At 49.0% G+C, this 21,992-nt stretch overlaps 1 protein-coding gene across 6 annotated transcripts in view; it reads right to left on the bottom strand.

Annotated features, from left to right (window-relative positions):
- The window catches only part of garnl3 (GTPase activating Rap/RanGAP domain like 3), a 183,186-nt gene that overhangs the window by 32,131 nt on the left and 129,063 nt on the right, over positions 1-21,992 (bottom strand). For all 6 annotated transcript variants that reach the window (XM_042302563.1, XM_042302564.1, XM_042302565.1 and 3 more), the window contains 4 exons: positions 15,996-16,112; positions 10,385-10,551; positions 1,326-1,484; positions 1,063-1,129 (listed from right to left, as the gene is read on the bottom strand). In XM_042302563.1, the coding sequence (XP_042158497.1) occupies positions 1,063-1,129; positions 1,326-1,484; positions 10,385-10,551; positions 15,996-16,112 (510 nt within the window). The remainder of the gene's footprint in view (positions 1-1,062; positions 1,130-1,325; positions 1,485-10,384; positions 10,552-15,995; positions 16,113-21,992) is intronic.

The following is a 21,992-nucleotide window of genomic DNA, read 5'->3' as shown; positions in this document are numbered from 1 at the left end:
GAAACATAAGTCTAAATATAGAAACACAGTCGTTAACCTTGTATATATAGGAACCTTGTATATATAGGAACCTTGTATATATAGGAACCTTGTATATATAGGAACCATGTATATATAGGAACCTTGTATATATAGGAACCTTGTATATGTAGGAACCTTGTATATATAGGAACCTTGTATATGTAGGAACCTTGTATATGTAGGAACCTTGTATATATAAGAACCTTGTATATGTAGGAACCTTGTATATGTAGGAACCTTGTATATATAGGAACCTTGTATATATGGGTGTTGAGGACAATGTATAATATATATTCAAACGTTACTACACCCTCAGAAATAAAGGTTTAGACTTGATCCTAAAGGAGTACAGCCGCTGGTCCCTGGGGTGGAATCTCACTGTAAGGAATCTCCTTTGTACTTTTAGTTTTAGGTGCATAATTGTACCCCAGTTCATACCTCAGAGAGTACCTTCCTCCAGTACCTTGCCTTTATATCGTAACACTACAGTGACAAAGCAATATGTTCTCTATAAGTGACAAACATGTAATTCTGATAGACCACTTAAACTGGTACAACACTTTTACTCATGAGTGGCCAAAAATAACTAATGAATGCCACAACCCCACTAAGCCATGCCTCCAATATCATTTCCCAGTGTGCCTTGCCTTTGAGGTTACCAACCATGACTGTATGTGTTTGTGACAGATACATGGTTGTTGAATTCGTTCATTTTCATTCCTGTGGCCTTCACCAACTGAATTCCAAGTTGTATGTTATCATTGTAATTAAACTCTTCATAAGGCCTTGAGGGGTAGTTTTACCCTACTACAGCCTACAAGTTTTAGGGTCAAATATGGGGTACAAAAATGTACCATTATACTATTTATTCGCACATGTACCCTAAAAGCTACCGAACAGTACCATGTGACGTCATTATGTGTACCTCTGAAGGTACATTATATGTATTTTTATATTTTTTTATAACCCAACTAACAATACCGTACCTTTATTTTCTAAGAGTGTAGAGTGTAGAAATACCCCAGATAAATGGAGACTCACAATTGTAACACAACAAAAGACCAGCCTCCCCATCCTCGTACACATCGATGGCTGCCACAAAGTTGACCTGTGTGCACATGGCAGAGAAGAGCACTGTATTGAATTTATTCTACTCAATTGTCATTCATTGGCCCATCTTTAACTGTTCTCCTCTAAACTGTAACTATTCCCCTTCATTGTTGAGCTCTCTCCTCCGTCAACCAACCAGGTAAGTGGAAGCCAATGTAAATAACAACATAAATCATATTGTTAGGAGGTCTCACCCGGTTGGCGTCTACATGGTGGAGCCTGTATGCGTCCCCAGTGCTCTCGTTGATCAGGTCAAACTGGTGTTTGTAGGCCACACAGATCATGTTGTCGTTCTCTCCTGTAGGACCGTCCACTAGGGCCATGACTACTGGAGCGTCACACAGACAGATCTCCTAGGGGGAGGGGGGTCAGGTCAGGTGGGTGGGCCTCACACAGGTGTGTGTGTGTGTGTGTGTGTGTGTGTGTGTGTGTGTGTGAATGCATGCCTGTGTGAGCCTGTATGAGCCTCTCCTCATTCACTAGCTCCCTTAGCTGTGGTGAAATGCTGACCTTCTAATGCTCAATGGAATAGCTCAAGAAGTTCTACAACTGCACCGCCGAGAGCATCTTAACTGGCTACATCACCGCTTGGTATGGCAAAGGCACCGCCCTTGACCGCAAAGCTCTACAGAGGGTGGTGCGGACAGCCCAGTACATCACTGGGGCCGAACTCCCTGCCATCCAGGACCTTTGACTCCAGCCACCCAAAGACTCCAGCCACCCAAAGACTCCAGCCACCCAAAGACTCCAGCCACCCAAAGACTCCAGCCACCCAAAGACTCCAGCCACCCAAAGACTCCAGCCACCCAAGCCATAGACTGTTCACTCTGTTACCTTCCAGCAAACGGTACCGGAGCATCGGCTCTCAGACCAACAGGCTCCAAGACAGCTTCTACCCACAAGCCATAAGACTGTTAAATAACCAGACTGCTAAACAGCCTAAATATTCAATTAACGGTACCTGAACTATCTGCACTGACCCTATACACACTCACTAGACTTTACACACCATATACACACTCACTAGACTATACACACCATATACACTCACTAGACTATACACACCATATACACACTCACTAGACTATACACACCATATACACACTCACTAGACTATACACACTATATACACACTCACTAGACTATACACACTATATACACACTCACTAGACTATACACACTATATACACACTCACTAGACTATACACACCATATACACTCACTAGACTATACACACCATATACACACTCACTAGACTATACACACCATATACACACTCACTAGACTATACACACTATATACACACTCACTAGACTATACACACCATATACACACTCACTAGACTATACACACCATATACACACTCACTAGACTATATACACACTCACTAGACTATACACACTATATACACACTCACTAGACTATACACACTATATACACACTCACTAGACTATACACACTATATACACACTCACTAGACTATACACACCATATACACACTCACTAGACTATACACACTATATACACACTCACTAGACTATACACACTATATACACACTCACTAGACTATACACACTATATACACACTCACTAGACTATACACACCATATACACACTCACTAGACTATACACACCATATACACACTCACTAGACTATACACACCATATACACACTCACTAGACTATACACACCATATACACACTCACTAGACTATACACACTATATACACACTCACTAGACTATACACACTATATACACACTCACTAGACTATATACACTATATACACACTCACTAGACTATACACACCATATACACACTCACTAGACTATACACACTATATACACACTCACTAGACTATACACACCATATACACACTCACTAGACTATACACACTATATACACACTCACTAGACTATACACACCATATACACACTCACTAGACTATACACACCATATACACACTCACTCACACATACTACATTGACACTCCCACACATAACACACACAAACTTTTACACATCATTTTCTGCTGCTACTCTATTCTTTATTTTACTTTTAATATTATCTATCCTGATGCCTAGTCACTTTACCCTGCCTTCATATACATATCTACCTCAAATACCTTATTATTATCTATCCTGCTGCCTAGTCACATTACCATGCCTTCATGTACATATCAAATCAAATCAAATCAAATATCTACCTCAAATACCTTATTATTATCTATCCTGCTGCCTAGTCACGTTACCATGCCTTCATGTACATACCTACCTCAAATACCTTATTATTATCTATCCTGATGCCTAGTCACGTTACCATGCCTTCATGTACATATCTACCTCAAATACCTTATTATTATCTATCCTGCTGCCTAGTCACGTTACCATGCCTTCATGTACATATCTACCTCAAATACCTTATTATTATCTATCCTGCTGCCTAGTCACATTACCATGCCTTCATGTACATACCTACCTCAAATACCTTATTATTATCTATCCTGATGCCTAGTGTAACGGTTTTCTAGTGGTGATGAAGGAGAGTCGGACCAAACTGCAGCGTGTCGATTGAGATTCATGTTTAATCAAACAAAGAAACACGAACACTACACAAAACAATAAACGTAATCGAAACCGAAACAGCCTAATCTAGTGCAAACTAACCGAGAGTACACATAGGACACTAAGGACAATCACCCACGACAAACTCAAAGAATATGGCTGCCTAAATATGGTTCCCAATCAGAGACAACGATAAGCACCTGCCTCTGATTGAGAACCACTCCAGACAGCCATAGACTTTGCTAGATAACCCACTAAGCTACAATCCCAATACCAACACCAAAACCCCAAGACAAACACACCACAATTACAAAAACCCCATGCCACACCCTGGCCTGACCAAATACATAAAGATAAACACAAAATACTTTGACCAGGGCGTGACAGAACCCCCCCCCCCTAAGGTGCGGACTCCCGAACGCACCTCAAAACAATAGGGAGGGTCCGGGTGGGCGTCTGTCCATGGTGGCGGCTCCGGCGCGGGACGTGGACCCCACTCAGTTAATGTCTTAGTCCCCGCCGACCATGGCCTAGTAGTCCTCACCCAGAACCCCACTGGACTGAGGAGCAGATCGGGACTGAAGGACAGCTCGGGACTGAGGCAGCTCGGGACTAAGGGGAAGCTCGGGAGTGAGAGAAAGCTCAGGAGTGAGAGGAAGCTCAGGAGTGAGAGGAAGCTCAGGAGTGAGAGGAAGCTCAGGAGTGAGAGGAAGCTCAGGCAGGTAGATAGATCTACCAGATCCTGGCTGGCTGGTGGTTTCAGCAGATCCTGGCTGACTGGCAGATCCTGGCTGACTGGCAGATCTGGAAGAGTCTGGTTGACTGGCAGATCTGGAAGAGTCTGGTTGACTGGCAGATCTGGAAGAGTCTGGTTGACTGGCAGATCTGGAAGAGTCTGGTTGACTGGCAGATCTGGAAGAGTCTGGTTGACTGGCAGATCTGGAAGAGTCTGGCTGACTGGCAGATCTGGCGGCGCTGGGCAGCCTTGCGGCGCTGGGCAGCCTGGCGGCGCTGGGCAGACCGGCGGCGCTGGGCAGACCGGCGACGCTGGGCAGACCGGCGGCGCTGGGCAGACCGGCGGCGCTGGGCAGACCGGCGGCGCTGGGCAGACCGGCGGCGCTGGGCAGACCGGCGACGCTGGGCAGACCGGCGACGCTGGGCAGACCGACGGTGCTGGGCAGACCGGCGGTGCTGGGCAGACCGGCGATGCTGGGCAGACTGGCGATGCTGGGCAGACTGGCGATGCTGGGCAGACTGGCGACGCTGGGCAGACTGGCGGCACTAGCTGCTCCATATAGGCTGACAGCTCTGGCGGCTTCTTACAGACTGACCGCTCTGGCGGCTCCGTGCTGACTGGCAGCTCCTTGCAGACTGGCAGCTCCTTACAGACTGACAGCTCCTTGCAGACTGACAGCTCCGTGCAGACTGGCAGCTCCTTGCAGACTGGCAGCTCCTTGCAGACTGGCAGCTCCTTGCAGACTGGCAGCTCCTTGCAGACTGGCAGCTCCTTGCAGACTGGCAGCTCCATGCAGACTGGCTGCTCTATGCAGACTGACAGCTCTGGCTGCTTCATGCAGACTGACAGCTCTGGCTGCTCCATGTAGACTGGCTGCTTCATGCAGACTGGCAGCTCGGGCTGCTTCATGTAGACTGACAGCTCTGGCTGCTCCATGCAGACTGACAGCTCTGGCTGCTCCATGTAGACTGGCTGCTTCATGCAGACTGACAGCTCTGGCTGCTTCATGCAGACTGGCAGCTCTGGCTGCGCTGAACAGGCGGGAGACTCCTGCAGCGCTGTGTCGGAGGAAGGCTCTGGCTGCGCTGAACAGGCGGGAGACTCCGGCAGCGCTGGAGATGAGGAAAGCTCTAACAGCGCTAGATAGGCGGGAGACTCCGGCAGCGCAGGAGAGGAGAAAGGCTCCGACAGCGCTGGAGAGGCGAGGCGCACTGTAGGCCTGATGCGTGGTGCTGGTACTGGTGGTACTGGACCGAGGACACGCACAGGAAGCCTGGTGCGGGGAGCTGCTACCGGAGGGCTGGGTTGTGGAGGTGGTACTGGATAGACCGGACCGTGCAGGCGCACTGGAGCTCTTGAGCACCGAGCCTGCCCAACCTTACCTGGTTGAATGCTCTCGGTTGCCCTGCCAGTGCGGCGAGGTGGAATAGCCCGCACTGGGCTATGCAGGCGAACCGGAGACACCGAGCGCAAGGCTGGTGCCATGTAAGCCGGCCCAAGGAGACGCACTGGGGACCAGATGCGTAGAGCTGGCTTCATGGCATTTGGCTCGACGCTCAATCTAGCCCGGCCGATTCGCGGAGCTGGAATATACCGAACCGGGCTGTGCACCCGCACTGGAGACACCGTGCGCTCCACAGCATAACACGGTGCCTGCCCGGTCTCTCCAGCCCCCGGTAAGCACAGGGAGTTTGCGCAGGTCTCCTACCTGGCATAGCCATACTCCCTGTAAGCCCCCCAAGAAATTTTTAGGGGCTGACTCTCGGGCTTCCATCCGCTCTGCCGTGCTAGCTCCTCATAATGCCGCCTCTCTGCTTTTGCTGCCTCCAGCTCGGCTTTGGGGCGACAATAATCTCCAGGCTGATTCCAGGGTCCTTTACCGTCCAATTCCTCCTCCCATGTCCATTTCTCCAGGTGGTGCAACCTCTCCCACTGTAGCTGCTGCTGCTCCTGCTGCTGCTGCCTCTGTTGCCTCTTCTCCTGTTGCTCCTTTGGGCGGCTACACTCCCCTGGTTTAGCCCAGGGTCCTCTCCCGTCGAGGATTTCCTCCCATGTCCAGAAATCCTTATTTAGCATCTCCTTTTTCGGCTTCTCCTACCTGTTGACACGCCGCTTGGTCCGTTGGTGGTGGGTGATTCTGTAACGGTTTTATAGTGGTGATGAAGGAGAGTCGGACCAAACTGCAGCGTGTCGATTGAGATTCATGTTTAATCAAACAAAGAAACACGAACACTACACAAAACAATAAACGTAATCGAAACCGAAACAGCCTAATCTAGTGCAAACTAACCGAGAGTACACATAGGACACTTTTTATTTTTTATTTTATTTCACCTTTATTTAACCAGGTAGGCTAGTTGAGAACAAGTTCTCATTTACAACTGCGACCTGGCCAAGATAAAGCATAGCAGTGTGAGCAGACAACACAGAGTTACACATGGAATAAACAAATTAACAAGTCAATAACACAGTAGAAAACAAAGGGGGAGTCTATATACAATGTACAATGTGTGCAAAAGGCATGAGGAGGTAGACGAATAGTTACAATTTTGCAGATTAACACTGGAGTGATATATGATCAGATGGTCATGTACAGGTAGAGATATTGGTGTGCAAAAGAGCAGAAAAGTAAATAAATAAAAACAGTATGGGGATGAGGTAGGTGAAAATGGGTGGGCTATTTACCAATAGACTATGTACAGCTGCAGCGATCGGTTAGCTGCTCAGATAGCTGATGTTTGAAGTTGGTGAGGGAGATAAAAGTCTCCAACTTCAGCGATTTTTGCAATTCGTTCCAGTCACAGGCAGCAGAGTACTGGAACGAAAGGCGGCCAAATGAGGTGTTGGCTTTAGGGATGATCAGTGAGATACACCTGCTGATACACACTAAGGACAATCACCCACGACAAACTCAAAGAATATGGCTGCCTAAATATGGTTCCCAATCAGAGACAACGATAAGCACCTGCCTCTGATTGAGAACCACTCCAGACAGCCATAGACTTTGCTAGATAACCCACTAAGCTACAATCCCAATACCAACACCAAAACCCCAAGACAAACACACCACAATTACAAAAACCCCATGCCACACCCTGGCCTGACCAAATACATAAAGATAAACACAAAATACTTTGACCAGGGCGTGACACCTAGTCACATTACCCTGCCTTCATGTACATATCTACCTCAAATACCTTATTATTATCTATCCTGATGCCTAGTCACATTACCCTGCCTTCATGTACATTATACCTCAAATACCTTATTATTATCTATCCTGATGCCTAGTCACTTTACCCTGCCTTCATGTACATACCTACCTCAAATACCTTATTATTATCTATCCTGATGCCTAGTCACTTTACCCTGCCTTCATGTACATACCTACCTCAAATACCTTATTATTATCTATCCTGATGCCTAGTCACTTTACCCTGCCTTCATGTACATACCTACCTCAAATACCTTATTATTATCTATCCTGATGCCTAGTCACTTTACCCTGCCTTCATGTACATATCTACCTCAAATACCTTATTATAATCTATCTTGATGCCTAGTCACTTTACCCTGCCTTCATGTACATACCTACCTCAAATACCTTATTATCTATCCTGATGCCTAGTCACTTTACCCTGCCTTCATGCACATTGATCTGGTACTCCCTGTTTATACAGTAACTTCACATTGATCTGGTACTGGTACTCCCTGTATATAGCTCCTCAATGATCTGGTACTGGTACTCCCTGTATATAGCTCCACATTGATCTGGTACTGGTACTCCCTGTATATAGCTCCACATTGATCTGGTACTCCCTGTATATAGCTCCACATTGATCTGGTACTGGTACTCCTGTATATAGCTCCACATTGATCTGGTACTGGTACTCCCTGTATGTAGCTCCACATTGATCTGGTACTCCCTGTATATAGCTCCACATTGATCTGGTACTGGTACTCCCTGTATATAGCTCCACATTGATCTGGTACTCCCTGTATATAGCTCCACATTGATCTGGTACTGGTTACTCCCTGTATATAGCTCCACATTGATCTGGTACTCCCTGTATATAGCTCCACATTGATCTGGTACTGGTACTCCCTGTATATAGCTCCACATTGATCTGGTACTGGTACTCCCTGTATATAGCTCCACATTGATCTGGTACTGGTTAATCCCTGTATATAGCTCCACATTGATCTGGTACTGGTACTCCCTGTATATAGCTTCACATTGATCTGGTACTCCCTGTATATAGCTCCACATTGATCTGGTAATGGTTACTCCCTGTATATAGCTCCACATTGATCTGGTACTGGTACTCCCTGTATATAGCTCCACATTGATCTGGTACTCCCTGTATATTGCTCCACATTGATCTGGTACTGGTTACTCCCTGTATATAGCTCCACATTGATCTGGTACTGGTACTCCCTGTATATAGCTCCACATTGATCTGGTACTGGTTACTCCCTGTATATAGCTCCACATTGATCTGGTACTCCTGTATATAGCTCCACATTGATCTGGTACTGGTTACTCCCTGTATATAGCTCCACGTTGATCTGGTACTGGTTACTCCCTGTATATAGCTCCACATTGATCTGGTACTGGTTACTCCCTGTATATAGCTCCACGTTGATCTGGTACTGGTTACTCCCTGTATATAGCTCCACATTGATCTGGTACTGGTTACTCCCTGTATATAGCTCCACATTGATCTGGTACTGGTTACTCCCTGTATATAGCTCCACATTGATCTGGTACTGGTTACTCCCTGTATATAGCTCCACATTGATCTGGTACTGGTTACTCCCTGTATATAGCTCCACATTGATCTGGTACTGGTTACTCCCTGTATATAGCTCCACATTGATCTGGTACTGGTTACTCCCCCTGTATATAGCTCCACATTGATCTGGTACTGGTTACTCCCTGTATATAGCTCCACATTGATCTGGTACTGGTTACTCCCTGTATATAGCTCCACATTGATCTGGTACTGGTACTCCCTGTATATAGCTCCACATTGATCTGGTACTGGTTACTCCCTGTATATAGCTCCACATTGATCTGGTACTGGTTACTCCCTGTATATAGCTCCACATTGATCTGGTACTGGTTACTCCCTGTATATAGCTCCACATTGATCTGGTACTGGTACTCCCTGTATATAGCTCCACGTTGATCTGGTACTGGTACTCCCTGTATATAGCTCCACATTGATCTGGTACTGGTTACTCCCTGTATATAGCTCCACATTGATCTGGTACTGGTTACTCCCTGTATATAGCTCCACATTGATCTGGTACTGGTACTCCCTGTATATAGCTCCACATTGATCTGGTACTGGTTACTCCTGTATATAGCTCCACATTGATCTGGTACTGGTTACTCCTGTATATAGCTCCACATTGATCTGGTACTGGTTACTCCCTGTATATAGCTCCACATTGATCTGGTACTGGTACTCCCTGTATATAGCTCCACATTGATCTGGTACTGGTTACTCCCTGTATATAGCTCCACATTGATCTGGTACTGGTTACTCCCTGTATATAGCTCCACATTGATCTGGTACTGGTACTCCCTGTATATAGCTCCACATTGATCTGGTACTGGTTACTCCCTGTATATAGCTCCACATTGATCTGGTACTGGTTACGCTCCATTCTTGTGTATTTTATTTAAATCCTTCTTGTGTTACAATTTTTTTGGGCGGGGAAAGGTTTGTAAGTAAGCATTTCACGGTAAAGTTTACACCAGTTGTGTTTGGCGCATGTGACAAATAAAATTAGATTGTATTTTACTTGGAAGGTATACTGATTATTGACTTGTTGAACTCATTCAATAATTCCCCCAAAGAATGTGTAAGTGTTGTGTGTGTTTCTGTGTGTGATTAAACTGCGCGAGTCTGTATGGGTCCACTTGTGTGTACAGTTTCTCTCACCCGTATGTACTGGAACTGGTCCACGGGCGAGTGGGTTGCAGCAGCGAGGGTGCCTAGGCCGTCGAGGCGGGGCTGTTTCCTGGTGATGAGGAGGAGCTTATTCCTGATGGCCGCCACGATCCTCAACTCTGACCCATGGTGGGTGTTGATGGAGTATAGGTGACACCCTGGGACAGCGAGGAAGGGTGAGGTGGAGAGAGTGGAAGAGAAAAGGCAGAGGAGAAGAGGAGTGAGAGAGGATAAAGGTGTGTGAGAGAGAAAAAGAGAGGGGAAGAATATGTTTGAGTGGTTAGCTACAGTATGCAATAGAGCAATGGAATTATTACTACTATTACTATTATTACTATTATTATTATTACCATTACTGTTATTACTATTAGTATTATTATTACTGTTATTACTATTATTTATATTACTCTGAGCAAATTATTACTATTATTACTATTACTCTGAGCACATTCCTCTTTGAGTGCTGCTGCTATCCTTCCCTCTGCTATCTGCCTCTGCTACCCCTCCCTCTGCTATCTGCCTCTGCTACCCCTCCCTCTGCTACCCCTCCCTCTGCTATCCCTCCCTCTGCTACCCCTCACTCTGCTACCCCTCACTCTGCTACCCCCTCCCTCTGCTACCCCCCACCCTCTGCTATCCCTCCCCTCTGCTACCCCTCACTCTGCTACCCCTCCCTCTGCTACCCCTCCCTCTGCTATCTGCCTCTGCTACCCCTCCCTCTGCTACCCCTCCCTCTGCTATCTGCCTCTGCTACCCCTCCCTCTGCTACCCCTCCCTCTGCTACCCCCACCCTCTGCTATCCCTCCCTCTGCTACCCCTCACTCTGCTATCCCTCCCTCTGATCTGCCTCTGCTACCCCTCCCTCTGCTACCCCTCCCTCTGCTACCCCTCCCTCTGCTACCCCTCCCTCTGCTATCCCTCCCTCTGCTACCCCTCACTCTGCTACCCCTCCCTCTGCTACCCCTCCCTCTGCTACCCCTCCCTCTGCTATCCCTCACTCTGCTACCCCTCCCTCTGCTACCCCTACCTCTGCTACCCCTCCCTCTGCTACCCCTCCCTCTGCTACCCCTCCCTCTGCTATCCCTCCCTCTGCTACCCCTCACTCTGCTACCACTCCCTCTGCTACCCCTCCCTCTGCTTCCCCCACCCTCTGCTACCCCTCCCTCTGCTATCCCTCCCTCTGCTACCCCTCCCTCTGCTACCCCTCCCTCTGCTACCCCTCCCTCTGCTACCCCTCCCTCTGCTATCCCTCCCTCTGCTACCCCTCACTCTGCTACCCCTCCCTCTGCTACCCCTCCCTCTGCTACCCCTCCCTCTGCTATCCCTCCCTCTGCTACCCCTCACTCTGCTACCCCTCCCTCTGCTACCCCTACCTCTGCTACCCCTCCCTCTGCTACCCCTCCCTCTGCTACCCCTCCCTCTGCTATCCCTCCCTCTGCTACCCCTCACTCTGCTACCCCTCCCTCTGCTACCCCTCCCTCTGCTTCCCCCACCCTCTGCTACCCCTCCCTCTGCTACCCCTCCCTCTGCTACCCTCCCTTTTCTACCCTCCCTCTGCTATCCCTCCTCTGCTATTCATCCCTTTGCTACCCTCCCTCTGCTATCCCTCCCTCTGCTATCCCTCCCTCTGCTATCCCCTCTGCTACCCCTCCCTCTGCTACCCTCCCTCTGCTATCCCTCCTTCTGGTACCCCTCCCTCTGCTACCCTCCCTCTGATATCCCTCCCTCTGCTACCCCTCCCTCTGCTACCCCTCCCTTTGCTACCCTCCCTCTGCTATCCCTCCCTTTGCTACCCCTCCCTTTGCTACCCTCCCTCTGCTATCCCTCCCTCTGGCTCCTATCCCTCCCTCTGCTATCCCCTCTGCTACCCCTCCCTCTGCTACCCTCCCTCTGCTATCCCTCCTTCTGCTACCCCTCCCTCTGCTACCCTCCCTCTGATATCCCTCCCTCTGCTACCCCTCCCTCTGCTACCCTCCCTCTGATACCCCTCCCTCTGCTACCCCTCCCTTTGCTACCCCTCCCTTTGCTACCCTCCCTCTGCTATCCCTCCCTCTGCTATCCCCTCTGCTACCCCTCCCTCTGCTACCCTCCCTCTGCTATCCCTCCTTCTGCTACCCCTCCCTCTGCTACCCTCCCTCTGATATCCCTCCCTCTGCTATCCCCTCTGCTATCCCTCCCTCTGCTACCCCTCCCTCTGCTACCCTCCCTCTGCTATCCCTCCTTCTGCTACCCTCCCTCTGCTATCCCCTCTGCTATCCCTCCCTCTGCTATCCCTCTTTCTGCTACCCCTCCCTCTGCTACCCTCCCTCTGCTAACCCCTCTGCTATCCCTCCCTCTGCTATCCCTCCCTCTGCTACCCTCCCTCTGCTATCCCCTCTGCTATCCCTCCCTCTGCTATCCTCCGTCTGCTATCCCCTCTGCTATCCCTCCCTCTGCTACTCCTCCCTCTGCTACCCTCCCTTGCTACCCTCCCTCTGCTATCCCTCCCTCTGCTATCCATCCCTTTGCTACCCTCCCTCTGCTATCCCTCCCTCTGCTACCCCTCCCTTTGCTACCCCTCCCTTTGCTACCCTCCCTCTGCTATCCCTCCCTCTGCTATCCCCTCTGCTACCCCTCCCTCTGCTACCCTCCCTCTGCTATCCCTCCTTCTGCTACCCCTCCCTCTGCTACCCTCCTCTGATATCCCTCCCTCTGCTACCCCTCCCTCTGCTATCCCCTCTGCTATCCATCCCTCTGCTACCCTCCCTCTGCTATCCCCTCTGCTATCCCTCCCTTTGCTATCCCTCCCTCTGCCATCCTTCCCTCTGCTACCCTCCCTCTGCTATCCCTCCCTTTGCTACCCTCCTCTGCTATCCCTCCCTCTGCTATCCCTCCCTCTGCTACCCCTCCCTCTGCTATCCCCTCTGCTACCCTCCCTCTGCTATCCCTCCTTCTGCTACCCCTCCCTCTGCTACCCTCCCTCTGCTATCCCTCCCTCTGCTATCCCCTCTGCTATCCCTCTCTCTGCTACCCTCCTCTGCTATCCCCTCTGCTATCCCTCCCTTTGCTATCCCTCCCTCTGCCATCCTTCCTCTGCCATCCTTCCCTCTGCCATCCTTCCCTCTGCCATCCTTACCTCTGCCATCCCTCCCTCTGCTATCCTTCCCTCTGCCATCCTTCCCTCTGCCATCCTTACCTCTGCCATCCCTCCCTCTGCCATCCTTCCCTCTGCTATCCCTCCCTCTGCCATCCCTCCCTCTGCCATCCTTCCCTCTGCTATCCCTCCTCTGCCATCCTTCCCTCTGCCATCCCTCCCTCTGCCATCCTTCCCTCTGCTATCCCTCCCTCTGCCATCCTTCCCTCTGCTATCCCTCCCTCTGCCATCCTTCCCTCTGCCATCCCTCCCTCTGCCATCCTTCCCTCTGCCATCCCTCCCTCTGCCATCCCTCCCTCTGCCATCCTTCCCTCTGCTATCCCTCCCTCTGCCATCCTTCCCTCTGCTATCCCTCTCTGCCATCCTTCCCTCTGCCATCCCTCCCTCTGCCATCCTTCCCTCTGCCATCCTTCCCTCTGCTATCCCTCCCTCTGCCATCCTTCCTCTGCTATCCCTCCCTCTGCCATCCTTCCCTCTGCCATCCCTCCCTCTGCCATCCCTCCCTCTGCCATCCTTCCCTCTGCCATCCTTCCTCTGCTATCCCTCCCTCTGCCATCCTTCCCTCTGCTATCCCTCCCCTCTGCCATCCTTCCCTCTGCCATCCCTCCCTCTGCCATCCTTCCCTCTGCTATCCCTCCCTCTGCCATCCTTCCCTCTGCTATCCCTCCCTCTGCCATCCTTCCCTCTGCCATCCCTCCCTCTGCCATCCTTCCCTCTGCCATCCTTCCCTCTGCTATCCCTCCCTCTGCCATCCTTCCCTCTGCTATCCCTCCCTCTGCCATCCTTCCCTCTGCCATCCCTCCCTCTGCCATCCCTCCCTCTGCCATCCTTCCCTCTGCCATCCTTCCCTCTGCTATCCCTCCCTCTGCCATCCTTCCCTCTGCTATCCCTCCCCTCTGCCATCCTTCCCTCTGCCATCCTTCCCTCTGCCATCCTTCCCTCTGCCATCCCTCCCTCTGCCATCCCTCCCTCTGCCATCCCTCCTCTGCCATCCTTCCCTCTGCTATCCCTCCCTCTGCCATCCTTCCCTCTGCCATCCCTCCCTCTGCCATCCTTCTATCTGCCATCCCTCCCTCTGCCATCCCTCCTCTGCCATCCCTCCCTCTGCCATCCTTCCTCTGCTATCCCTCCCTCTGCCATCCTTCCCTCTGCTATCCCTCCCTCTGCCATCCTTCCCTCTGCCATCCCTCCCTCTGCCATCCTTCCCTCTGCCATCCCTCCCTCTGCCATCCTTCCTCTGCCATCCTTCCTCTGCCATCCCTCCCTCTGCCATCCTTCCTCTGCCATCCCTCCCTCTGCCATCCTTCCCTCTGCTATCCCTCCCTCTGCCATCCCTCCCTCTGCCATCCCTCCCTCTGCCATCCCTCCTCTGCCATCCCTCCCTCTGCCATCCCTCCCTCTGCCATCCTTCCCTCTGCCATCCCTCCCTCTGCCATCCTTCCCTCTGCCATCCCTCCCTCTGCCATCCTTCCCTCTGCCATCCCTCCCTCTGCCATCCTTCCCTCTGCTATCCCTCCCTCTGCCATCCTTCCCTCTGCCATCCCTCCCTCTGCCATCCTTCCCTCTGCCATCCCTCCTCTGCCATCCCTCCCTCTGCCATCCTTCCTCTGCCATCCCTCCCTCTGCCATCCTTCCTCTGCCATCCTTCCCTCTGCCATCCCTCCCTCTGCCATCCTTCCCTCTGCCATCCCTCCCTCTGCCATCCTTCCCTCTGCTACTCCCCTCTGCTACAGAGAGGGTTTCAAGTGACACTATACTTGCACACAGAGTTAGTCTATGCAACTTATTATGACTTGTTAAACAAATCTTTAGTCGTGAACTTATTTAGGCTTGTCATAACAAAGGATAGAATACTTATTGACTCAAGGCATTGCAGATTTTCAGTTTTAAATCATTTGTAAAAATGTCTAAAAACATAATTCCACTTTGACATTATGGGGTATTGTGTGTAGGGCGGTGACACAAAATCATAATTGAATCCATTTTAAATTAAGGTTGTAAAAACAAAAGGTGGAAAAAGTCAAGGAGAGTGAATACTGTCTGAAAGTCCTGTATGTTCCTATATAGAGCAGTTTGTCCAACTAGCTTAGCTGACATGTGTGCTGGCAAGGTTGCTAGACTTTACAAAATACAAACATTGCTTGAATTCTTGGGTTATGATACCAGTGTGGCAGTTGTAATAAGGCATAAATGTTCTTAAAGAATCAATGTGCATCATTAATTAAAATGACAATTTAACAGATAAAGAGATTATGCTTCGATATGGTTTTTTCTTCTTTTCACGTAGAATTAGGCATAATGATTATGCCTCTAGATTGCAGGAACAAGTTGTTTCAGATGTTAGAAAAATTCTCAGATGGACCACCCCCACCCGATCCTCACATACTTTGTGCCCCCTCCAAAAGAATGGGTGCATGACACCCCTGTGTGTGTGTGTGTGTGTGTGTGTGTGTGTGTGTGTGTGTGAACCTTTGGTCTTTTCCAGTTTGTTCTCTCGGCTGTCACACTTGGTGCGAACCAGCTGCCTCTCCTCCAAGCCTCTCTTCAGCATGCTCAGTCTGAACACATAGAGACGCGCATCCTTCCCTGGGAAACAACACAACAAAACATCCTCATTGAAGCTAATCTGGGGTTTGTGTTTCAGCCCAAAAGTAGCCCTGAGATATAAAACGAAGGATAGCGATTGAGAAATGTAACCAGCTTCAAATGAATAAACACAGCTGTGGGCTGACAGACCATGAAATCAAAATGTTATAAATATGCAAATATTCCAGATTGGACATTTAATAAATTTTTTCTAAATGTTGTTCTGTTTTCCATGTTTCTGTAATAGTCTTCCCCTGTAGGTAACCTGTAGTCTGTATCCACCCACAAACCACCTGTGTTCTGACACATGTAGCATGTTAAAGGCCAAATGTAGCCGTTTTTATTTCAACATCATATTATTTCTGGGTACCTTAATGTAATAGACTTATTAGCAAAAAACTATTTATCAAGCAAGAGTTTTGCTAAGACTGTCTGGATGGGTCTGAGTAGGGAGGGGGAAACTGAGATCTAGCTGTTATTGGCCGAGAGGTTTGGAACACACTTTGTTATTGGTCTATTAACCAATTTACTGCATGGTGATGTCACAATGGAATGCCGACTCTCCACACATATGCAAACCAACCAGCAACTATCAGGAAATAGCACTGATTAAAAAAATCATACTTTTCCAGTGATAGTTTCAATATAATATAAAACACATGAAAATCTGTATTTATTTTTTACTGCATTGGTCCTTTAACAGAAAGCAATCTTGGAATATTGTCACAACATGTTGTGTGAGATTAAAATAGGCTTAACTAAATCTCTATGGAATCCAAACACTGGTAGCAGCTAATTTAAAGAGATGCTCTGTCACAATTTAGTGAGTTCTGTCTGTCACTATTATGGTGCATGAATTAGAATGTATGAAGATACAAGACTAGCATGTGTGATTGGTGCTATATGTCATCTGAAATGGAATTTCTTGCAAAAGGTTCATTCAAATTCAAAAAGCTGCATTGGCATGACCATTTATTCTGTTCTGTCTGTCTATGTGACTGTCTATGTGTGTGTGCGTCTGTTTCTCTCTTTCACTTGCTTCCTTCATATTTGTCTCTCTCTCTGTGTTCTTTCTCCCTCTTTCTCTGTGTTCTTTCTCCCTCTCTCTGTGTTCTTTCTCCCTCTCTCTGTGTTCTTTCTTCCTCTCTCTGTGTTCTTTCTCCCTCTCTCTCTCTCTGTGTTCTTTCTCCCTCTCTCTCTGTGTGTTCTTTCTCCCTCTCTCTGTGTTCTTTCTTCCTCTCTCTGTGTTCTTTCTCCCTCTCTCTCTCTCTGTTCTTTCTCCCTCTCTCTCTGTGTGTTCTTTCTCCTCTCTCTCTGTGTTCTTTCTCCCTCTCTCTCTGTGTGTTCTTTCTCCCTCTCTCTCTGTGTTCTTTCTCCCTCTCTCTCTGTGTTCTTTCTCCCTCTCTCTCTGTGTTCTTTCTCCCTCTCTCTCTCTGTGTTCTTTCTCCCTCTCTCTCTCTGTGTTCTTTCTCCCTCTCTCTCTGTGTTCTTTCTCCCTCTCTCTCTGTGTTCTTTCTCCCTCTCTCTCTGTGTTCTTTCTCCCTCTCTCTGTGTTCTTTCTCCCTCTCTCTCTGTGTTCTTTCTCCCTCTCTCTCTGTGTTCTTTCTCCCTCTCTCTCTGTTCTTTCTCCCTCTCTCTCTGTGTTCTTTCTCCCTCTCTCTCTCTGTGTTCTTTCTCCCTCTCTCTCTCTCTGTTCTTTCTCCCTCTCTCTCTGTGTTCTTTCTCCCTCTCTCTCTGTGTTCTTTCTCCCTCTCTCTCTGTGTTCTTTCTCCCTCTCTCTCTGTGTTCTTTCTCCCTCTCTCTCTGTTCTTTCTCCCTCTCTCTCTGTGTTCTTTCTCCCTCTCTCTCTGTGTTCTTTCTCCCTCTCTCTCTGTGTTCTTTCTCCCTCTCCCTCTGTGTGTTCTTTCTCCCTCTCTCTCTGTGTTCTTTCTTCCTCTCTCTGTGTTCTTTCTCCCTCTCTCTCTCTGTGTTCTTTCTCCCTCTCTCTGTGTGTTCTTTCTCTCTCTCTCTCTGTGTTCTTTCTCCCTCTCCCTCTGTGTGTTCTTTCTCCCTCTCTCTCTGTGTTCTTTCTCCCTCTCTCTCTGTGTTCTTTCTCCCTCTCTCTCTGTGTTCTTTCTCCCTCCTCTCTCTGTGTTCTTTCTCCCTCTCTCTCTGTGTTCTTTCTCCCTCTTTCTCTCTCTCTGTGTTCTTTCTCCCTCTCTCTCTGTGTTCTTTCTCCCTCTCTCTCTGTGTGTTCTTTCTCCTCTCTCTCTGTGTTCTTTCTCCCTCTCTCTGTGTTCTTTCTCCCTCTCTCTCTGTGTTCTTTCTCCCTCTCTCTCTGTTCTTTCTCCCTCTCTCTCTGTTCTTTCTCCCTCTCTCTGTGTTCTTTCTCCCTCTCTCTTTCTCCCTGTGTTCTTTCTCCCTCTCTCTCTGTTCTTTCTCCCTCTCTCTCTCTGTGTTCTTTCTCCCTCTCTCTCTGTGTTCTTTCTCCCTCTCTCTCTGTGTTCTTTCTCCCTCTCTCTCTGTGTTCTTTCTCCCTCTCTCTCTGTGTTCTTTCTCCCTCTCTCTCTGTTCTTTCTCCCTCTCTCTCTGTGTTCTTTCTCTCTCTCTCTCTGTGTTCTTTCTCCCTCTCTCTTTCTGTGTTCTTTCTCCCTCTCTCTCTGTGTTCTTTCTCCCTCTCTCTCTGTGTTCTTTCTCCCTCTCTCTGTGTTCTTTCTCCCTCTCTCTGTGTTCTTTCTCCCTCTCTCTCTGTGTTCTTTCTCCCTCTCTCTCTGTGTTCTTTCTCCCTCTCTCTCTGTGTTCTTTCTCCCTCTCTCTCTGTGTTCTTTCTCCCTCTCTCTCTGTTTCTTTCTCCCTCTCTCTCTGTGTTCTTTCTCCTCTCTCTCTGTGTTCTTTCTCCCTCTCTCTCTGTTCTTTCTCCCTCTCTGTGTTCTTTCTCCCTCTCTCTCTGTGTTCTTTCTCCCTCTCTCTCTGTGTTCTTTCTCCCTCTCTCTCTGTGTTCTTTCTCCCTCTCTCTGTGTGTTCTTTCTCCCTCTCTCTCTCTGTTCTTTCTCCCTCTCTCTGTGTTCTTTCTCCCTCCTCTCTCTTTCTCTCTCTGTGTTCTTTCTCCCTCTCTCTGTGTTCTTTCTCCCTCTCTCTCTGTGTTCTTTCTCCCTCTCTCTGTGTTCTTTCCCCCTCTCTCTGTGTTCTTTCTCCCTCTCTCTCTGTGTTCTTTCTCCCTCTCTCTCTCTGTTCTTTCTCCCTCTCTCTGTGTTTCTTTCTCCCTCTCTCTGTGTTCTTTCTCCCTCTCTCTCTGTGTTCTTTCTCCCTCTCTCTCTGTGTTCTTTCTCCCTCTCTCTCTGTGTTCTTTCTCCCTCTCTCTGTGTTCTTTCTCCCTCTCTCTCTGTGTTCTTTCTCCCTCTCTCTCTGTGTTCTTTCTCCCTCTCTCTCTGTGTTCTTTCTCCCTCTCTCTCTGTGTTCTTTCTCCCTCTCCCTCTGTGTGTTCTTTCTCCCTCTCTCTCTGTGTTCTTTCTCCCTCTCTCTGTGTTCTTTCTCCCTCTCCCTGTGTTCTTTCTCCCTCTCTCTCTGTGTTCTTTCTCCCTCTCTCTCTGTTCTTTCTCCCTCTCTCTCTGTGTTCTTTCTCCCTCTCTCTCTGTGTTCTTTCTCCCTCTCTCTCTGTGTTCTTTCTCCCTCTCTCTCTGTGTTCTTTCTCCCTCTCTCTCTGTGTTCTTTCTCCCTCTCTCTCTGTGTTCTTTCTCCCTCTCTCTCTGTGTTCTTTCTCCCTCTCTCTCTGTGTTCTTTCTCCCTCTCTCTCTGTTCTTTCTCCCTCTCTCTCTGTGTTCTTTCTCCCTCTCTCTCTCTGTGTTCTTTCTCCCTCTCTCTCTGTGTTCTTTCTCCCTCTCTCTCTGTGTTCTTTCTCCCTCTCTCTCTGTGTTCTTTCTCCCTCTCTCTCTGTGTTCTTTCTCCCTCTCTCTCTGTTTCTTTCTCCCTCTCTCTCTGTGTTCTTTCTCCCTCTCTCTCTGTTCTTTCTCCCTCTCTCTCTCTGTGTTCTTTCTCCCTCTCTCTCTGTGTTCTTTCTCCCTCTCTCTCTGTTTCTTTCTCCCTCTCTCTCTGAGTTCTTTCTCCCTCTCTCTCTCTGTGTTCTTTCTCCCTCTCTCTCTGTTCTTTCTCCCTCCCTCTCTCTGTTCTTTCTCCCCTCTCTCTCTGTGTTCTTTCTCCCTCTCTCTGTGTTCTTTCTCCCTCTCTCTCTTTCTGTTCTTTCTCCCTCTCTCTCTGTGTTCTTTCTCCCTCTCTCTGTGAGTTCTTTCTCCCTCTCTCTGTGTTCTTTCTCCCTCTCTCTGTGTTCTTTCTCCCTCTCTCTCTGTGTTCTTTCTCCCTCTCTCTCTGTGTTCTTTTTTCCCTCTTTCTCTCTCTCTGTGTTCTTTCTCCCTCTCACTCTGTGTTCTTTTTCCCTCTCTCTCTGTTCTTTCTCCCTCTCTCTGTGAGTTCTTTCTCCCTCTCTCTCTCAATAGGTCAACCCAGAACCTGGTCCTGCAGGACACACACACACACACACACACACACACACACACACACACACACACACACACACACACACACACACACACACACACACACACACACACACACACACAGCAGTCTACAGGGGGAGGATGTGTATAGGTCAGCCCCCTCAGACCACAAAAGGAGATCAATGTGTTCGCTAGAGTGACTGAGAGACAAGTAAACACCCTAAAATACACAAGGAGAGGGATGGAGGTAGTGAGAAAGAGAGAGAGAGAGTGAGGGGGATGGAGGTAGTGAGAAAGAGAGAGAGAGTGAGGGGGATGGAGGTAGTGAGAAAGAGAGAGAGAGTGAGGGGGATGGAGGTAGTGAGAAAGAGAGAGAGAGTGAGGGGATGGAGGTAGTGAGAAAGAGAGAGAGAGTGAGGGGGATGGAGGTAGTGAGAAAGAGAGAGAGAGAGGGGGGATGGAGGTAGTGAGAAAGAGAGAGAGAGTGAGGGGGATGGAGGTAGTGAGAAAGAGAGAGAGAGTGAGGGGGATGGAGGTAGTGAGAAAGAGAGAGAGAGAGAGGGGGATGGAGGTAGTGAGAAAGAGAGAGAGAGTGAGGGGGATGGAGGTAGTGAGAAAGAGAGAGAGAGTGAGGGGGATGGAGGTAGTGAGAAAGAGAGAGAGAGAGAGGGGGATGGAGGTAGTGAGAAAGAGAGATTTCTCCTCTCTCTGAGAGGGGGATGGAGGTAGTGAGAAAGAGAGAGAGAGTGAGGGGGATGGAGGTAGTGAGAAAGAGAGAGAGAGTGAGGGGGATGGAGGTAGTGAGAAAGAGAGAGAGAGAGAGGGGGATGGAGGTAGTGAGAAAGAGAGAGAGAGTGAGGGGGATGGAGGTAGTGAGAAAGAGAGAGAGGGGGATGGAGGGGTGAGAAAGAGAGGTAGTGAGAATGGAGGTAGTGAGAGAGAGAGAGAGGGGGGGATGGAGGTAGTGAGAAAGAGAGAGAGAGAGTGAGGGGGATGGAGGTAGTGAGAAAGAGAGAGAGAGTGAGGGGGATGGAGGTAGTGAGAAAGAGAGAGAGAGTGAGGGGGATGGAGGTAGTGAGAAAGAGAGAGAGAGTGAGGGGGATGGAGGTAGTGAGAAAGAGAGAGAGAGTGAGGGGGATGGAGGTAGTGAGAAAGAGAGAGAGAGTGAGGGGGATGGAGGTAGTGAGAAAGAGAGAGAGAGTGAGGGGGATGGAGGTAGTGAGAAAGAGAGAGAGAGAGGGGGATGGAGGTAGTGAGAAAGAGAGAGAGAGTGAGGGGGATGGAGGTAGTGAGAAAGAGAGAGAGAGTGGGGGATGGAGGTAGTGAGAAAGAGAGAGAGAGAGAGGGGGATGGAGGTAGTGAGAAAGAGAGAGAGAGTGAGGGGATGGAGGTAGTGAGAAAGAGAGAGAGA

This window comes from Oncorhynchus tshawytscha, linkage group LG20 (genome assembly GCF_018296145.1).
Source record: "Oncorhynchus tshawytscha isolate Ot180627B linkage group LG20, Otsh_v2.0, whole genome shotgun sequence".
NCBI classification, from domain to species: Eukaryota; Metazoa; Chordata; class Actinopteri; order Salmoniformes; family Salmonidae; genus Oncorhynchus; species Oncorhynchus tshawytscha.
This window is presented reverse-complemented; position numbering and strand designations above follow the sequence as displayed.